This window comes from Macrotis lagotis, chromosome 4, assembly GCF_037893015.1.
Source record: "Macrotis lagotis isolate mMagLag1 chromosome 4, bilby.v1.9.chrom.fasta, whole genome shotgun sequence".
Taxonomy (NCBI): domain Eukaryota; kingdom Metazoa; phylum Chordata; class Mammalia; order Peramelemorphia; family Peramelidae; genus Macrotis; species Macrotis lagotis.
In genome coordinates, this window is record NC_133661.1 from 253,296,083 (window position 1) to 253,311,471 (window position 15,389).

General features: G+C 36.3%; 1 protein-coding gene across 9 annotated transcripts in view; it reads right to left on the reverse strand.

Moving 5' to 3' along the window:
• Positions 1-15,389, reverse strand: part of RGS6 (regulator of G protein signaling 6) — a 684,015-nt gene that overhangs the window by 100,220 nt on the left and 568,406 nt on the right. For all 9 annotated transcript variants that reach the window (XM_074235808.1, XM_074235802.1, XM_074235801.1 and 6 more), the window contains 5 exons: positions 14,453-14,529; positions 11,761-11,842; positions 10,009-10,083; positions 7,595-7,693; positions 6,144-6,205 (listed from right to left, as the gene is read on the reverse strand). In XM_074235808.1, the coding sequence (XP_074091909.1) occupies positions 6,144-6,205; positions 7,595-7,693; positions 10,009-10,083; positions 11,761-11,842; positions 14,453-14,529 (395 nt within the window). The remainder of the gene's footprint in view (positions 1-6,143; positions 6,206-7,594; positions 7,694-10,008; positions 10,084-11,760; positions 11,843-14,452; positions 14,530-15,389) is intronic.

Consider the following 15,389-nt stretch of genomic DNA (forward strand, 5'->3'; position numbering starts at 1 on the left):
ATAGCTATGGCCTTCTTTGCTCCATGGATGCTGGTCCCTGGTTTAATTACAATTGACCTGACTATAACATTACTTCTAGTCTTTCCTTAATTACTTAAGAAGGTTTGAGAGAAAGAACGGAAGACCTGGTTGTGTCTTGAATCATAGAAAAGGTAAGTTATAATGACATTGCTTCCAACATCAAATGATGGTTGTAGTTGTGGCTGTTGATTTTTTTGTCCTGGAAGTTATCATTGATCATTAAGATGACACATTTCCATCACCATAGCAGGTTTTTAAAAGACCCTTAGGTTCTTTAGTCCCATGCTGTCTAAACTCATTTCATTAATTACATTTCAAGACTGCTATGGGTCAGGAGTCAGAGGAGGAAGCAGCAACAATCCCTGAGATAGGTTAGTGAGATGAGATTGGGAAAAAAACAATTCCACAGTTGGTTGGAAACATAAATAAGTCCTTAATAATGAACTTGGATGATGGGAATTTAGCAGACTTTCCATCTGGGTGTAGGGTGCTGTGGTCGATCTTGGTGCCGCTGTGAATACTCGGATCATTGTGGGGAGGGGTGGGTGGGGGAGCACAAAAGACAGCTACATAGAAAAGCACGGTAGCTTCTCAGACAGTTTGGGAAAAATCATAGAACTGTAGCTTTAGTCCTGAAAAGGCCCTTAAAGGTCCTTATTTTAATAGAGGAAATTCGAGTCTTAGGGAGATAAAATGATTTATTCAGGATGTGGCAGAGCTGGGATTTGAACTCAGATCTTCTGACTCCTTATTCAGTATTTTTTTTTCTGAATCACAATACCTCTTTCATGATAATGATAATAGGTTCTACCTTCTTTACTTTGTCTCAAGGATCCTTTATTTAAGTAGACAAAGAGGTTCAATGGAAATCAAGAAAGCCTAAAAAGATGTTATTCCTGGATCAGTGAAGTAGAGAACTGGTCCAGAATTAGGAGAACCTAAGTTTAAATCCAGCCTTAGACAATACCTACTAGTTGTGTGACCCTGGGTAAGTCACTAAGACCTGTCTACCTCAGTTTCCTCATCTGTAAAATGAACTGGTGAAGAAAATGATCAATGACTCCATTGTCTTTGCCAAGAAAATTTCAAATGGGGTCCTGAAGAGTTGGACATAGCTAAAAATGATACAACAGCAACACCTGTCATCTCTCTTCTATTCTTTTATGCTTAGTGCCCTGTGGTATACTACACAGGAAGATAAAGTAAGTACTTTCTGTATCTAAATAGGTCTTAGGACCTCAGCTTTGGCATACAAAAAACATTTTTGGGACAATCCCAGTGTCAGATAGGATAATGGGCATCATATATATTTTATCTTGTTCCCACATAACTTTTATCTATTCTGTTATATCTCTAAGTTTTTAAAATTCCACATAGTATGTCGATTATTAATATTTGTATTATGACTATTAAAATATTGCTCTTTACTTTTTATGCATTATTACTAGATCTAAGAATTAGGGGAAATAGTTTCTGTTCTTCTTCTTATTGTTGTTGTTATTTTTATCTCATTCTTCTCATTTTTTAATGAGGTTCAGATAGAAACAGTTCTGAGACACCTCTCCATATCCTTCTGTAATCGCTGAACCATTATCATAAATCTCTTCACTCTAAAAACAAAATCAAAATTAAAAACACCCTCCCATGACTCCTCCATTTGACTTACTTTCTATAAGTCTTGTCCAACTAACATATTGTTAGGTGAATGAATGTATTTCTACTACCACAATTATTATTGGTCCATGTGTGCTCCCACATATATATTCATGAATTGGAACATTATTTCTAACTGCAATAATACCCCAGAGTTTAAAGTTCTGACACTCAATTATTCAGATGTCAGACATAAGAAAATAAACAAAAAGGCCTTTGGAAAACCAAAATGAATGTTACAAAAAGTTGTATTTTAATATATCAGACACTTATTTTTCTTTATTGTTGGGCCTGTCTCCTGCCCCTGTGGACCAGGCAGTACTATCCAGGAGGTTTTCTAGAAAGTTACTACAGTGGTTTGCTGTTTTCTTCTGCAGATCATTTAACAGATGAGGAAACTGAGGCAAACAGGGTAAAATGAATTGCCCAGGGTCACACAAGTGTCTGAGGCCAGATTTGAGTTATCCTGACTCTAGGCCAGTGTTCTGTGTATTGTGGCCGCCATCTAGTGGCACTAACCCTATCCTACAGTTAGCTAGTAGTTCTTGTATGGTATTATATCTTACCCATATAAGATTATATACGTTAGAAGATGCCACATCTCCTCTTTTCTACCCACATACTGTGAAATATGTGAATTCAAAGACAGTTTTCATTATCTTTACAGCTTTCTTGGTGCTGAACAGTGTTTCGGTACACAGTTAGTGATAGTTGAAAGATTAATTGAACAAGACCTGAGTCAACAAGACCTGAGACACTAGCTATAAGCTTCTAGGTAAGTCACTTAACCTCTGTAAGACAGTTTTCTCAATCATAAAATGAGACTGATAACAACAGCAACATCTATTTTCCAAGTTTTGTAAGCCTTCAAGTGCTATGTAAATCATAGTTATCATTATTATCATTATTTTTTTGCAAGGCAATGGGGTTAAATGAATTATCTAAGGTCACATTGCTAGGTGATTATTAAGTGTCTAAGGCTGGATTTGAACTCAAGTCCTCCTGGCCAGTGCTCTATTCACTGTGCAACCTAGGTATCCTATTGTCATTGTTATTATTATTATTATTATTATTATTATTATTATTATTAAAGAAGGTAGGGAGGTGTACTAAACCTTTCAGAAAGGCTTCCATGAAAAAGGGCTAAAATTCTTAAAAAATTCCTTCTGAAATGGAAAATCTCTTCATATAAAAGCCAGATGACTCATGAGTACCTTTTTTTTTTTGCCAACAATGCCACCAAAGAGGGGTTGGCAATGAAGGAAAAGATAAGCCTAAGTTAGATTCATTTTGCTTTTCCAGAAATTCTTGAGGGCTCCATGATAGATTTCAGAGGATAGAACATTTGGGTGGGAAAAACATTGCAGCTTTATTTTCATTAGCCTCTAACTGAAATTTGGCATTCCCTTCAAGTATGCATATAGGTAATAAAGCACTATTTGAGAGGGGCTACCCATGGGAATGACATGAAATATAAGCTCTCCTCATCCCTTGACCTCAGGACCAGACCAATCTCTTCCTCCCTATTTGTCTAGCCCCTCCTGCTTTTCCTAAGAAGCCCCTTTATCTCAGCTGCTAAGGCCCTCTGCATATCCACACAGCTGTCCCCAAGGCCCATCCTCTCTGTTCCTATGGAGCTATGTGACTAACAATGCCTTTGTCTCCTGGGGATGCGGTCCGTCTCCTGGGGATGAAGTCCTTCGCCTGATAGCTTTAGTTTAATTAACACTTATCACCTGGAGCAGGCCCAGGGAAACCAGATACAGGATATGTGTGTGTTCACCTGAGAGGAGCTCTGCTTACACCTCAGGTGAGCAGTAACACCCAAATACAGCTGCCAGAAACATACCCATTAGCATGGTGAGCAATCGTCTTCTCCCTCTCCTTGCCCTGCCAACCCCTTTCCATAGACACTGACAAATGGTGAGTCTGGGATGCTTTATCTCTTGCTCACACTCCTCCTTTCCTTTGCCCTTTTCTCCCTGGGAGTTTCCTTATGGCTCTCATGAAAAACCTCTGTCACTTTGAAAAGTTGCCAGTTGTCACCACATCACATAAAATCTGGCTTTGACTGGGCGGGTACCCCTGAGAGCTCTGTGCTGTGAAGTGAGAAGTAGTCGGTTGGAATAATCCCTTCAATTTGAGCAGTCTCTCAAGCATAATTAGACCATACCAGGTGAGGGCTCCTCACTGACACTAATATAAATAAACAAACACTAGTCTACTCTTCTTACCCTGCACCTCTCCCTTTTTTTCAGTCCCACCTTTTTTTCCCCTAAGGAAGAAATATCATAATTGGTGCCAAACACACTTAGATACTGCTCTAGATAAGGCCCCTATAGTATAAGGGCTCTTTATAATGCCTGGGGTAATAAGTGCCTACCCAAACCAAAAAGCAAATAAATTAGATCATATTCAATGAGGACTTGAGAAGAATATGACTGAGATCCATAATAAAAAAAAAACATATGCTAGAGGTGTACAGGTGACAGACTCAGAGTTGTAGAGCTGGAAGGGACAGCTAATCCAGACTCTTCATTTTACAGATGAGGAAACTGAGGACCAGAGAGCTCATGTGATTTTCCCAACTATCTCAGTTTATATAAAAGACCAGAACTAAGGAAAGCTGATTGATGGACAAAGAGAAGCTCTTAGTTGTTGTTGGCAGTATTTGTGAAATTCTGGGAAAGCGCAGTGGATGCGTTTAATTGGTCCCCAGACACCCAAGGTTGTTTCCCTCATTGGATTCTTCCTGGATAAATAGTACTAGAGCAACATCTAAAGGCAATTGTAGAGAGTCTGTCCTTTTGCCACAAGACCAATAGACTCTAACATGGTTTCAGAAGTCACAAACCAGATCCCAGTTAGCTGAAGTTACAATTTCATAGCAAAGGAAACCCTTGCTGCCAAATAACCTGCTGTCCTCAATAACATTTGGGGTATTTTTGCTTGAGGAATAAGTGGATAGGAATGTGCTGTAGAGAAAATACATTAACCCGCAAACCAGCAAGTACCTTAGTCTTCTGGTGAAGGGAGAAGAGTCACCTCTCAGTTTAGTGGGAGTTTTTCTTAGTTTCAGTGGCTATTTAACTTAGAAAACAAGTGTCTATCAATTAGGAAGACAATAGATTACATCTAAGTCTGAAAATGATGATTCTATGGAGTAAAGAGTCAATCAACAAATCTGATGAAGGAAGATTATGGAATGTAACAGAATAGAAGTTCTTTAAAAGCAGGGACTTGTTTTCAAATTGATAAGCATTTATTAAGCTTCTATTATGTGTCAGATACCACACTAATTGCTTTGATCTTCATAACATCATTATCTAGTGCAATGTCTGGCACATAGTAGGCATTAAATGAGTAGGCAAAAAATTGAAAGACAACTCTAATGATACCATCACTAACCTATGGTTCCAGGGGACTGATAAGGAAGCATCAGTCCTGACAGAGAGATGAAGGACATGAGAATTTTTTGACCTGGTCAATGCATAACTATGCATATTTGTTAAAAGGGTTTTGTTTTGTTCTGGTTTTTTTTTCTTATGGAAGGGAGATGGGAAAGTGAAAATAAATGTGTGAATTAAAGTTTTAAAAAATTTTGTTAAAAAATCTTGTTGATTGACTAAAAATGTGGACATACCCAATGGTACCACTTTGAAAGTATTGGGGACAGCTTGTAACTTAATTAAGATGATCTAGGAACTCCCCGGATCAGCCCACATTATTTTTATGCAAAGGAAAAAAAGGATACATTTTTCTATGGCTTCTAATGAATATTTGAATTTGACTTTCAGGCTTAGTGCCTTTAGATATTAACGTTCTCAGGGGCAACAAATGTTCACTTAGGTTAGCTAGGCTAGATTTATTCCAAAAAATTCTTTCACCTTCCTTTAGTACAGTTGAAAGCACTCTACATAGTGGGCAAAAATAAGTCTCCACCAAGATAACTGGGTAGAGCTGGCAACTCATGCAGCTTATATTCCAAAGGTAGATGCCAAATGAATTCAACTTATTCATGACAAATGTTTTCTTTATGAAGGTTTTATTGGATGTAACCCAATGGGTATTTTGGAATCTAATATGATGATCATATTCTACTTATAGAAACAATACCTTAAAGAACACCAAGAGTTCCCCCACCCCTATAAAATGAACCTGGGTATTTTATAAATTGAAAGGGAACATTTTTTTTAAAGAAATCAAGAAAGTATCAGATAGCTTATGAGATTGTTTCTTCCTTTAATGACCAGTGTTCTTTTAAAGACTTTAGAGCTTATAAAACTTTCTTGTGATACACAGAAGGGTAGTAAGACTTTAAATAAACTGATATGTCTATTAGATTTAATTTTTGAATCAAGAGATTGTCACTGATTATTGTCTGATTTTTGGAATATCCTTTATATCCTGATCTTGGTTCATGACCATTTTGTGAACTCAGAATGAAGCAGTAATATTAGCAGACTTACCTTTCAGCTACTTTGGACATTTTTAAACGATGTCTGTCTATTTGTGCAGTCAAAAATGTTATCTGAGGAAAGAGGTGGCAGGGATGTTAGTGCCAGGCAAGAATTCTCTTCTTCTTCCCCTCTACCAATCTAAAAACCTATATTTCCTTCTGGCTCTAGCTCTAGATATACTAAGCTTTCCACAACAACTTCCATTTATAATGCTATTTTCTTTCTTCTATATTAGTCAGATAATTACTGATTTTCTCATGTTTCTATCTTATATATGATTTTACATGTTAAGTTTTATATCCTATTGTCAATTTTTTAGGGGCAATGTCCAAGTTTTATATATTCTTTGAATCTTCTGTCTACAGCAATTGTTAGCCCTATGATAGCTTTTATTTACTCTAAATTTCATCAGCATTTATACCCGTAGTTTTCTCTTCCTTCCTTCCTTCCTTCCTTCCTTCCTTCCTTCCTTCCTTCCTTCCTTCCTTCCTTCTTTCTCTTTCTTTCTTTCTTTCTTTCTCTTTTTACACTGCATAGATTCTGAAAGGGAATAGGTAAAGGAATCATTTTTTTCCAACTCTGAGACTAAGAATCTTAGGAAACAAAATTATTGGTTCTAATCTATTTTTTTCCTCTAGAGAGGATAACCTTTTAAGGAATTCTTTGCAGAATAAAACATGATTATATTTTTGTGGAAGAATTTAGGAGAACAACTTTACTTTCTGTAGCCAGCCTGGAGTTAGAAAAATCTGGGTTCAAGTCCTCCTCTGTAATTAGGGCTGAGTGACTTGATAGCTAAGTGGTGTCAGGAAGACTTGAGTTCAAATTGGACCTCAGACCTTTCCTACTTTTGTGATCCTGGGTAAGTCCCTCTGTTTCTTCATCTTTAAAATGAGCTGGAGCAGGAAATAGCAAGCCCTTCTAGTGTCCTTGCTAAGAAAATCCCAAGTAGGGTCACAAACAACCAGACATGATTGAAATGATTGAACAAGACTATGAGCATATCATTAAGGCTTTTATTATTTCAGGCAACTTTCTAAAATTTGTGACTTAACTGGTGAGGAGGAACTCCTGGTGTGAAAACTCCATCAACTAATGTAGGTCTGTAATAATTCCCCTTCCTCCCCACCAACTAAGCAGTTGAGTAGTGAACTTGCTAGAAAACCTAGCTATGTTCCAAAGAGGATTATTGATTTAGAACTGGAAGGTGCCTTTTAGAGTTATCTAGTCCAAACCCTTCATTTTATAGATTAGCTTCTTTGTGGCTCAGAGAAAACTTATGTGACATGTACAGCAAAAGAATGTAAGTTTGTGCTTCCAAAGTCAATGTATTTCCACTATATTACACTGCCCTGCAAATGTCCCTAGGAACTCTGAAAATTTCTCATCTTTTTGTAACTAACCATTCTTCCTCTGAGGTGTTAGGAACTGCTATGAATAATTTACACACACACACACACCTGTTTTCGGATATCCTCTTTTGTAGTTTTTCTGATTGGTTGGGCAGGTATATGCACAGGGCTTTGGGACTGAGACTCTTCTGTCACTCCATACACTGACTAGAAAAGAAGGAAATAAGACAGATTCAGTTGTCATTAAAATGCAATGCCTTCAATCCAAAAGATTACAAAAAGATGAATGCTGAAAAGTATTTTTTCATATAATTGAAAAAATAAAATAACATTAAAATCCATTAAAATCTCTATCCACATATATATGTATGTATATATTAAATGTGTATGTGTGTGTGTGTGTGTGTGTGTGTGTCACCAGACATTTCTCAGGGACAGAAATGAAAGGAAGAACTTTCACACCTACTTATAGAACTATGGCAATTCTAGCCATGGTTTTTCCACCGGAAGAGTTTTAATGGATAAATGGGGGTTAAATTGTAACAGCACATTCTTATGGAGGTTAATTGTAATATAGCATGATTTTAGGGAGTGGTCTTTCTATAATTCCTTAGCTCCTGCCAAAGACAGGTGCATAGACTAGAACCAAAGCTAAAGAGATTGTTCTGCCAAGTTGAGCCAATGTTATTGATGCACTGAGGTCATGATAAACTTTATCAATGAAGAAATAACAAAATGACAATTCTGAAAAATAGTTGTTATTGAAATAAATTCTGAGAAAGTTTTGTTTAGTTGTGTCTAACTCTTTGTGACTTCATAGACCAAATTTTCCATTGAGTTTACTTGGCAAGGCTACTGAAATGGTCTGCCATTTCCTTTTCCATTTTTATATAGGCAGGGGCAAAATGAATTGCTTAGGGTTTTACAGCTAGTAAAGGTCTGAGATCAAATTTGAACCCTAGTATTTCTGATTCCATGCCTAGTGCTCTTATTCAGTGTGCCACCTAGCTGTTTGAGAAATGGCTATATCGATCTAAGTTCCTATAGAAATGGTTGTATTATGCATAGGTCACTACTTTATCATTTGTATAAAAATATTGCCCCTATGGATTTTTCTTATAGTCCCTTTGATGGACTGTTTATGAGCTCCTATTTCCCCCTTTTAAATAAAATATCATTATTAAGAATTGTCTCCACAAAGGTTCATTTTAGTCTAACATATTGGAGCTATAACAGAGATGCTTCTTTTTCCTATACAGGGACTCTTAAGCATGGAAAGACAAAAGGCTCAATGGTGCTATGATAGAATTTTATCAAGCCCTGTACTCAGGATGAAGAGAGGATTAAGTTGTTTACCAACTTCTAGAATATTTGTTTTTGATGTTTTTGTGCTTTGTCCTCAAAGGACCAATGACATTACAAGGGGGATGTCTTGATTTGTGTGTGAGACTAAGAGGACTTTCTCAAAAGCCTGAAAGGAGTAATTTTTAGGAGAAATAATAATGGTTTATATTTTATATGGCATCTTAAGTTTTAGAAAGTTATTCACATATATGATCTCATCTGAGGCCTGCAACAACACTGTAAAGAAGGTACTATTGGTATTATCATCATTGCCATTTTACAGATGAAGAAATTGAGTTTCCAAGATATTAAGTTTCTTGCCCATAGTCCCATTGGAAGTAAAATTCAAATATAGAACTTCTTGCTTCCAAATTTAGCACTCTCATAAATAGGTTATCTAAGTAAAAAGTTTTGTCTCTATATTACACAGCAGAGCATGTTACAACAGAACTCAAATTCTCAAAAACACAAATGGATCTGGGGTTTCATCAAGGTGGATATTTCTTCTAAAGAGACAGATTACAACCTATTTAAGCTTGCCCATCCTCTGAGACTTTTGTTCATGTCTCCTCATTAGATTGACACTGTAGGAATATGACTTTGTCATACCCAGGAAGGATAAAAATAGAGAGTCAAGAATGGCTTCAATTTTATAACCATATTTCATAGTGGGGAAAGGAAGGATATTTTAGGCTTTACTCCTGACCTTATGCAGTTAACATTATAGTTTATACTTTACATACAATACTTCATGGTTGTCAATCACTTTAAATTACACTAACACATTCATTTCTCATGACAGCTGGGTAAGGTAGATAGTGCCAATACTATGTCCCCATTTATTAATGAGGAAATGGGAGTTTTGAGATATTAAGGCTGTATAAGTCAATAAGTATTAAAAATCGGTATTCAAACCCAATTTTAAGGTTCTTTCTGTTAGAACAGTTCCTTCAATAGCATGTCCCTTAGGACCACAGTCAGCCACAATCCTGGGTTGGTTGGACCAAGACTTAAGTTCCATGTGGTGCCTTAATGGAGACCCATATAAGGAAGGGGACCCTAGATGACAGTCTTGACTCCCTAAAAAATGAAACAGTCCTTCTTTTGTATTGTCCAAGCAACAGATAGGTGGGTGCTGTCAACATGGAAACATTTTAAATTCAGCTATATGAGCTTACCTTTTTGACCTTCTGGGGATTTTTCATCCTACGACATTTTCTGATATCCATTTCTGTTGTATTCACACAACCTGGCTGAGAAAGGAATAATGTAAAAATTACTAATTGAAACTCTAATTGATCCAAATGACCTTATTGCTACTGTTAAGTCAAGTCAGCAATTATTTGTTTGGTGCTTATTATTTACCATGCAATATGTTAAAAACTGGGGATACAAAGAAAGTCAAAATTCTCTTGAAAATACATAAGAATACAAATATAAGGTGTCCCAAAGACAATATAGTTCAAAGTTATTAATAGTTTAAAACATTAAGCTAGTGTTAAACTATTAATATCTTAAAGTGTTGAGCTAGGATTAACTTATAAATAGCTTAGTTCCACACAAAGACTTTGGGGACACCCTATATATGCTGATTTTCTCCAGGGAACAATTTTGTTTAGTGGTTGCCTTATGCCAAATGATGGATTTTAAATATGATCTGGATGATTATATTTATAAATAGCTTTTAACAAAGATGTTTTATTTGATGATTAATAATAATAAGGGGAAGGGAAAGGAATAAAGATTTCTATAGTTCTGCTGTGCATCGGGCAGTGTGCTAAGATTTAACAAATATTATCTTATTTGATCCTCACAACAACCCTGTGAAGGAGGAGTTATTATTTCCCCTATTTTACATTTGATAAAACAAAAATTAAGTGACTTATTCAGGGTCATTCTGTTGTTCAGCTATTTCAGTCATATCTGACTCTTTATGACCACAACTGGGGTTACCTTGGCAAAGATCCTGGAGTGGTTTGCCGTTTCCTTCTCCAGTTCATTTTGCATATGAGGAAACTGAGGCAAATAGGTTAAGTGATTTTCCCAGGGTCATGCAGCCAGTAAGTGTCTGAGGTCAGGTTTGAACTCAGGAAGATGAGTCTTCCGAATCCCAGGTTCAGTACTCTATCAACTGTAACATCTTAAGACTGTCACCATTTGGAGATTGAATTTTTTGTGCTGGCTTTTGGAAAGTCTGGGTTCAAATACTTTAACCATTTTCAATAATGTGAAAAGGATAAAAAAAAAGAAACACTGTTCACCCTCCTATTTTATGAAGGGATATATAATTTACTTTGATTATATTTTAAAAGTCTTGAAAAAGACCAATTTTAACTGTCACATTTTACTTGTAAAAATGAAAATTTTAACTCTGGGAATGTGAAGTGTGCTTTCTCTTAGAAAACAATTTGTTAAGAGGTGGTGATAGAAGGAAATCCCTTGAATTTTCTTTATATTTTCAAGATAGATATTTTAGAGTCAATTTTATGTAGCTGATAGTTAAAATAAAATAATTATATGAATGAATAAAGGCAGTTAGCTGCCTTTATTAATAGAGCTTCAGTCCAGAGTCAGGAAGATTTCTCTATGAGTTCAGATCTGTCAAGTCCCTTAACTCTTTTTGCCTTAGTTTTCTCATCTGTAAAATGAGGAAGGAAATGTTGAACCTACTCTAATTTTTTTTTCTAATAAAACCTCAAATGGGGTTATGAAGAGTCAAACATGACTGAATATGATGGAATAATAACAACAAATGAATGAATAGTAAAATTGGAGACTACCCATTTCCCAAAGGTAAATGTTTATAGGCTAAAACTGCCTTTGGTCTTAAGAAGGGGAAAAGGGGAAATGGGAAAACCTGCGAAACTACACACACACACACACACACACACACACACACACACACACACACACACACACAGAAAACTCACCACTGGTCTGTGGACATCCCAGAAGGCTCGTTCTTGACTATCTAAAATTTTTCTTTCTGTTTTATCTTTTTTCCGATCAATCCTAAAAATGGAAACAGAAAAGGTAAATAATTTTCATTTGTCTTTTTTCTTTCTTATTTTCTTCTCTCTATCCCTATTTGCTATCATTTGTAAGGAAACTTATAAATGAAACAAATACGTTTGTTGTGTGCATTTTAAGACTGTGAGGTGTAAAAAAAGATTGTGAGGTGTAATATGTGTACCTTTGTCAGTGCCTTCCCACTTTCTCTCCCTCTACTCCACAATGAAATTAATAAATGAAAATATGTGTGAGGTCTCTAAAAGGGAGAGAAATTGCATATGATGTTGGGGAAAATCAGTAGGCTGTGGTTTGGTTGGAATGTAAGCTAAAATAAAAACTCCTTGAGGGCAGGGATTGTTTTAGTAAATATTTAATAATTGCTTGTTGAATTGGAATGACATTTATCATAGAAAATTAAAATGTAGGTCAGTCCATTTTCCATCCCTAAATGTATAATGTTGCTTTAGGTCCAACTTGCTATAATTTTAAAACTACAATTTAAGCTGAGTCTCTTCCCACTCCACCTTTCACCTAAAGTAGAGGAAGGACCTCAGCACATGACAGGATCTAGAAATCAAATATCACTCCCATTTTGATTTTACTGGTCCCAGCTGGTAGATGAACAAATTGTGAAAGGCAAATTACAAGTGACAAAAGCAATACTTTATTTTCTAATCAGTAACCCAGATGAGAGGCTTTTATTAAAACAAGAAAAAAAACATATTGCTTCATATTCCTTCTGTAATGTAAGTAAGAAGTAACTCAGATTAATTGCCATGTACCAGGGAACTTAGAGCTTTCAAATCTCATGGGAGCACTTTAGTTTACTGGACTGAAATAAACCTATAATCACCCTGTGATTTTCATGATAATTACCATGTACTTAAATGGTCCACAATTATAAAGTAATCACAGAGTTAATCAAAAAAGTTAATCGAGAAATACCATATGTGTATCAAGTGACAATTCCCCCTCCTTTTGTAACATGCAAGGCTCTTCTATTCTGAAAGTACAAATTAACTTTTCTCTTTGTTTTCCAGGATCTTCTGGATTCAAAGAGATTATAAACCTTGTAATTCCGTTCCAATTTCTGCTGCATCTACTATCATCAGCTTTTCGATGGGCTACAGCAACTTTTGTAGCAGTAACCAACACCTAGTGATATACAACACCTTACAGAGGGCACCTAGCTTGCTAAGGTTATATTGAGAGAGAGTGATGAGATCTTGGATGAGAGGCAGAGCATAATGAATTGTGGGAAGGAAAAGGAATGCAGGAGAAGGGTCAGATGGATAACCTGTCAACAGAATCCATAATATAGAAGTTAACACAATGGCATCCTAAGAATCATCAATTTGAGCAAAGTCACTACCATTTTTCTCTTTTACTGTACCACAGGGGGCTGTAGGGATTGGCAGCAGGAGAGGATGTCATAAGCAAGACTGGTTGTAGTGAAGGCAGGGCTTTTCAACCTCATTCCACTGTATACCTGTCAATGTCTCTATCTGTCAGCATAAATCTAAAAAGGAAGGAAGTGGGAAGAAAAGGAAAATGGGGACATGGGGTATCCTATATGCATTCATAGTATGTGGGGGTATTAACATGCTTGTAATGAAAATGGAAAAGATGGAGAGTCAAGCCTTTAGAAAGATAGCATTTGGACAAGCTAGTGGAGAGAATTAGGAGAGAAGAGAGTAGCAGTAGCTGTGGAGAAATTTAGAATATTATAGATCAATACATTTATCAAAGTGAATATAGAATTCCAATTTAGAAGGCTAAAATGATGAAAGAGAAAAGGGAGAAGGGACCATGAGCTAGAGTAGTTCAGGACAGTAGTCCATGTAGAAATGCCCCTAGAATTTATACTGTAAGGCAAGGAAAGCTTGGAGTAATATAGACTGGGTTATTTCTTGGATTTCTTGATTTATGGAATTATTTATGGATTATTTCTTGATTTATGTAAGAGATTCAAGAGTCTTTTCTGTGAAGTTTTCAGTAGCAGGCTTTAGATCCTCAAGGATAGCTATACATTTCTAATCTCCAACTTCTGTAAAGAATTTCTTGTACCCACAATATCTGCCAAATCCAAAAGCACTGGAAGAGAAACATGCTAGCATCCACACTGGATCCATCTCTGGTCCTTGGCATAGCCTGTACCAAATGTAAAGGCTCTTATTTGGAGGCGGGGAAACATTGTTGAAATCAAAAGATGTCTCTAGATGTCTAAATGCATTTCAACACAGAACAGAAAGTGGTTTGGAAATTATCTAGGGAACTACAGATCGTTCAAGTCAGGGTTTTAGGTTGAGAAAGGGCAGGGGAAGAATTTTCCTACAAGTATCCTAGAATACCAATTTGATAACTTTTCTAGTTTGAAATTTACCAAGAAGAAGACACACATCAAAATACAAGAAAAAACACCATCTGGGCTAAAAATTCAGAGTCATTTCTAGGCAAATGCTGGTATTTATTTCCACAAAGATATTTGTATTAGAAAATAGGGAGAACCAGAAATCCTAACTCTGGTTACTGACTCCTTTGAACACATGCAGTGAAGACCCATTGAGCCCTTTTCTTTTTTCTGGAAGGGGCTCTGTTCCATTCACATACTTCACTTGGGCTTCCGCTTGCATAAAGATGAATTCCCACTTTCTTGCAAAGGCCCTCTGGAGTCTTGCTAGGTTTTCCTGATAAAAAATGAAAATCAATGAGGGCATTAATCATAATAAGTATTGGACCATGGCTTCCATGCTCATTACATGTGTGCTCATCCATATTGGTTAGACAGAATAAAATAATGGCCCCCTATTTTAAATTCACTAGACTGGAACTTGATTTAGCTTTGTACCATATCCTGCTACACAGGAATGCACTTCCAATCATCATCAGTATGCCAACTAAAGGAATTATATGTCTGGAAATTTGGAGGGAACCACTGGAATCTCTCATCTTATAGGTCTCATCTATGTATGCAACACCCTCTGCTTTGGCTGCATATTCAATGCAAGTTAGGTTCTAGAAGTATGCTTGAATTTTCCATTTGTACTCTGTAGATTTGGGGATAATTGATGTCTGCTAGATATTTTTGTAAACAGCAACTAAGAAGAATGGGGGTGGTTTCTCTGGTCTTATCTTATATTCTTAAAACTAGGTCACTCTACTAGAGAAGCCTATGAGACCAATCTAGAATATGACCAATGAAGAGATGGAGTAACAGACATTATAGATTTAGTGCTGGAAAGGGCCTTAGAGGTCATTAATTCTGACTTGTCTCTTAGTCTTCACCATATATAAAATGGTTACATTAGGTTTGGGGAGGCAGGGAAGGAAGGGAAAGGAATTTCATTTTCTAATTGAAAACTACAAAAAAAAGACAGAGAAGAAAAATGTTTTATTTAGGGTCTCTCCCAAAGAAAAAAGGAAGAAGTGTTCTTTTTAATTTAATTAAGCAGGATTACACATAGTGTTCAGTAGATAGGATAGTAAGTTGACAGGCACTCTAATCACTTGACTAATTCTGATTGAATGCAAGTCCAGAGTTTACATT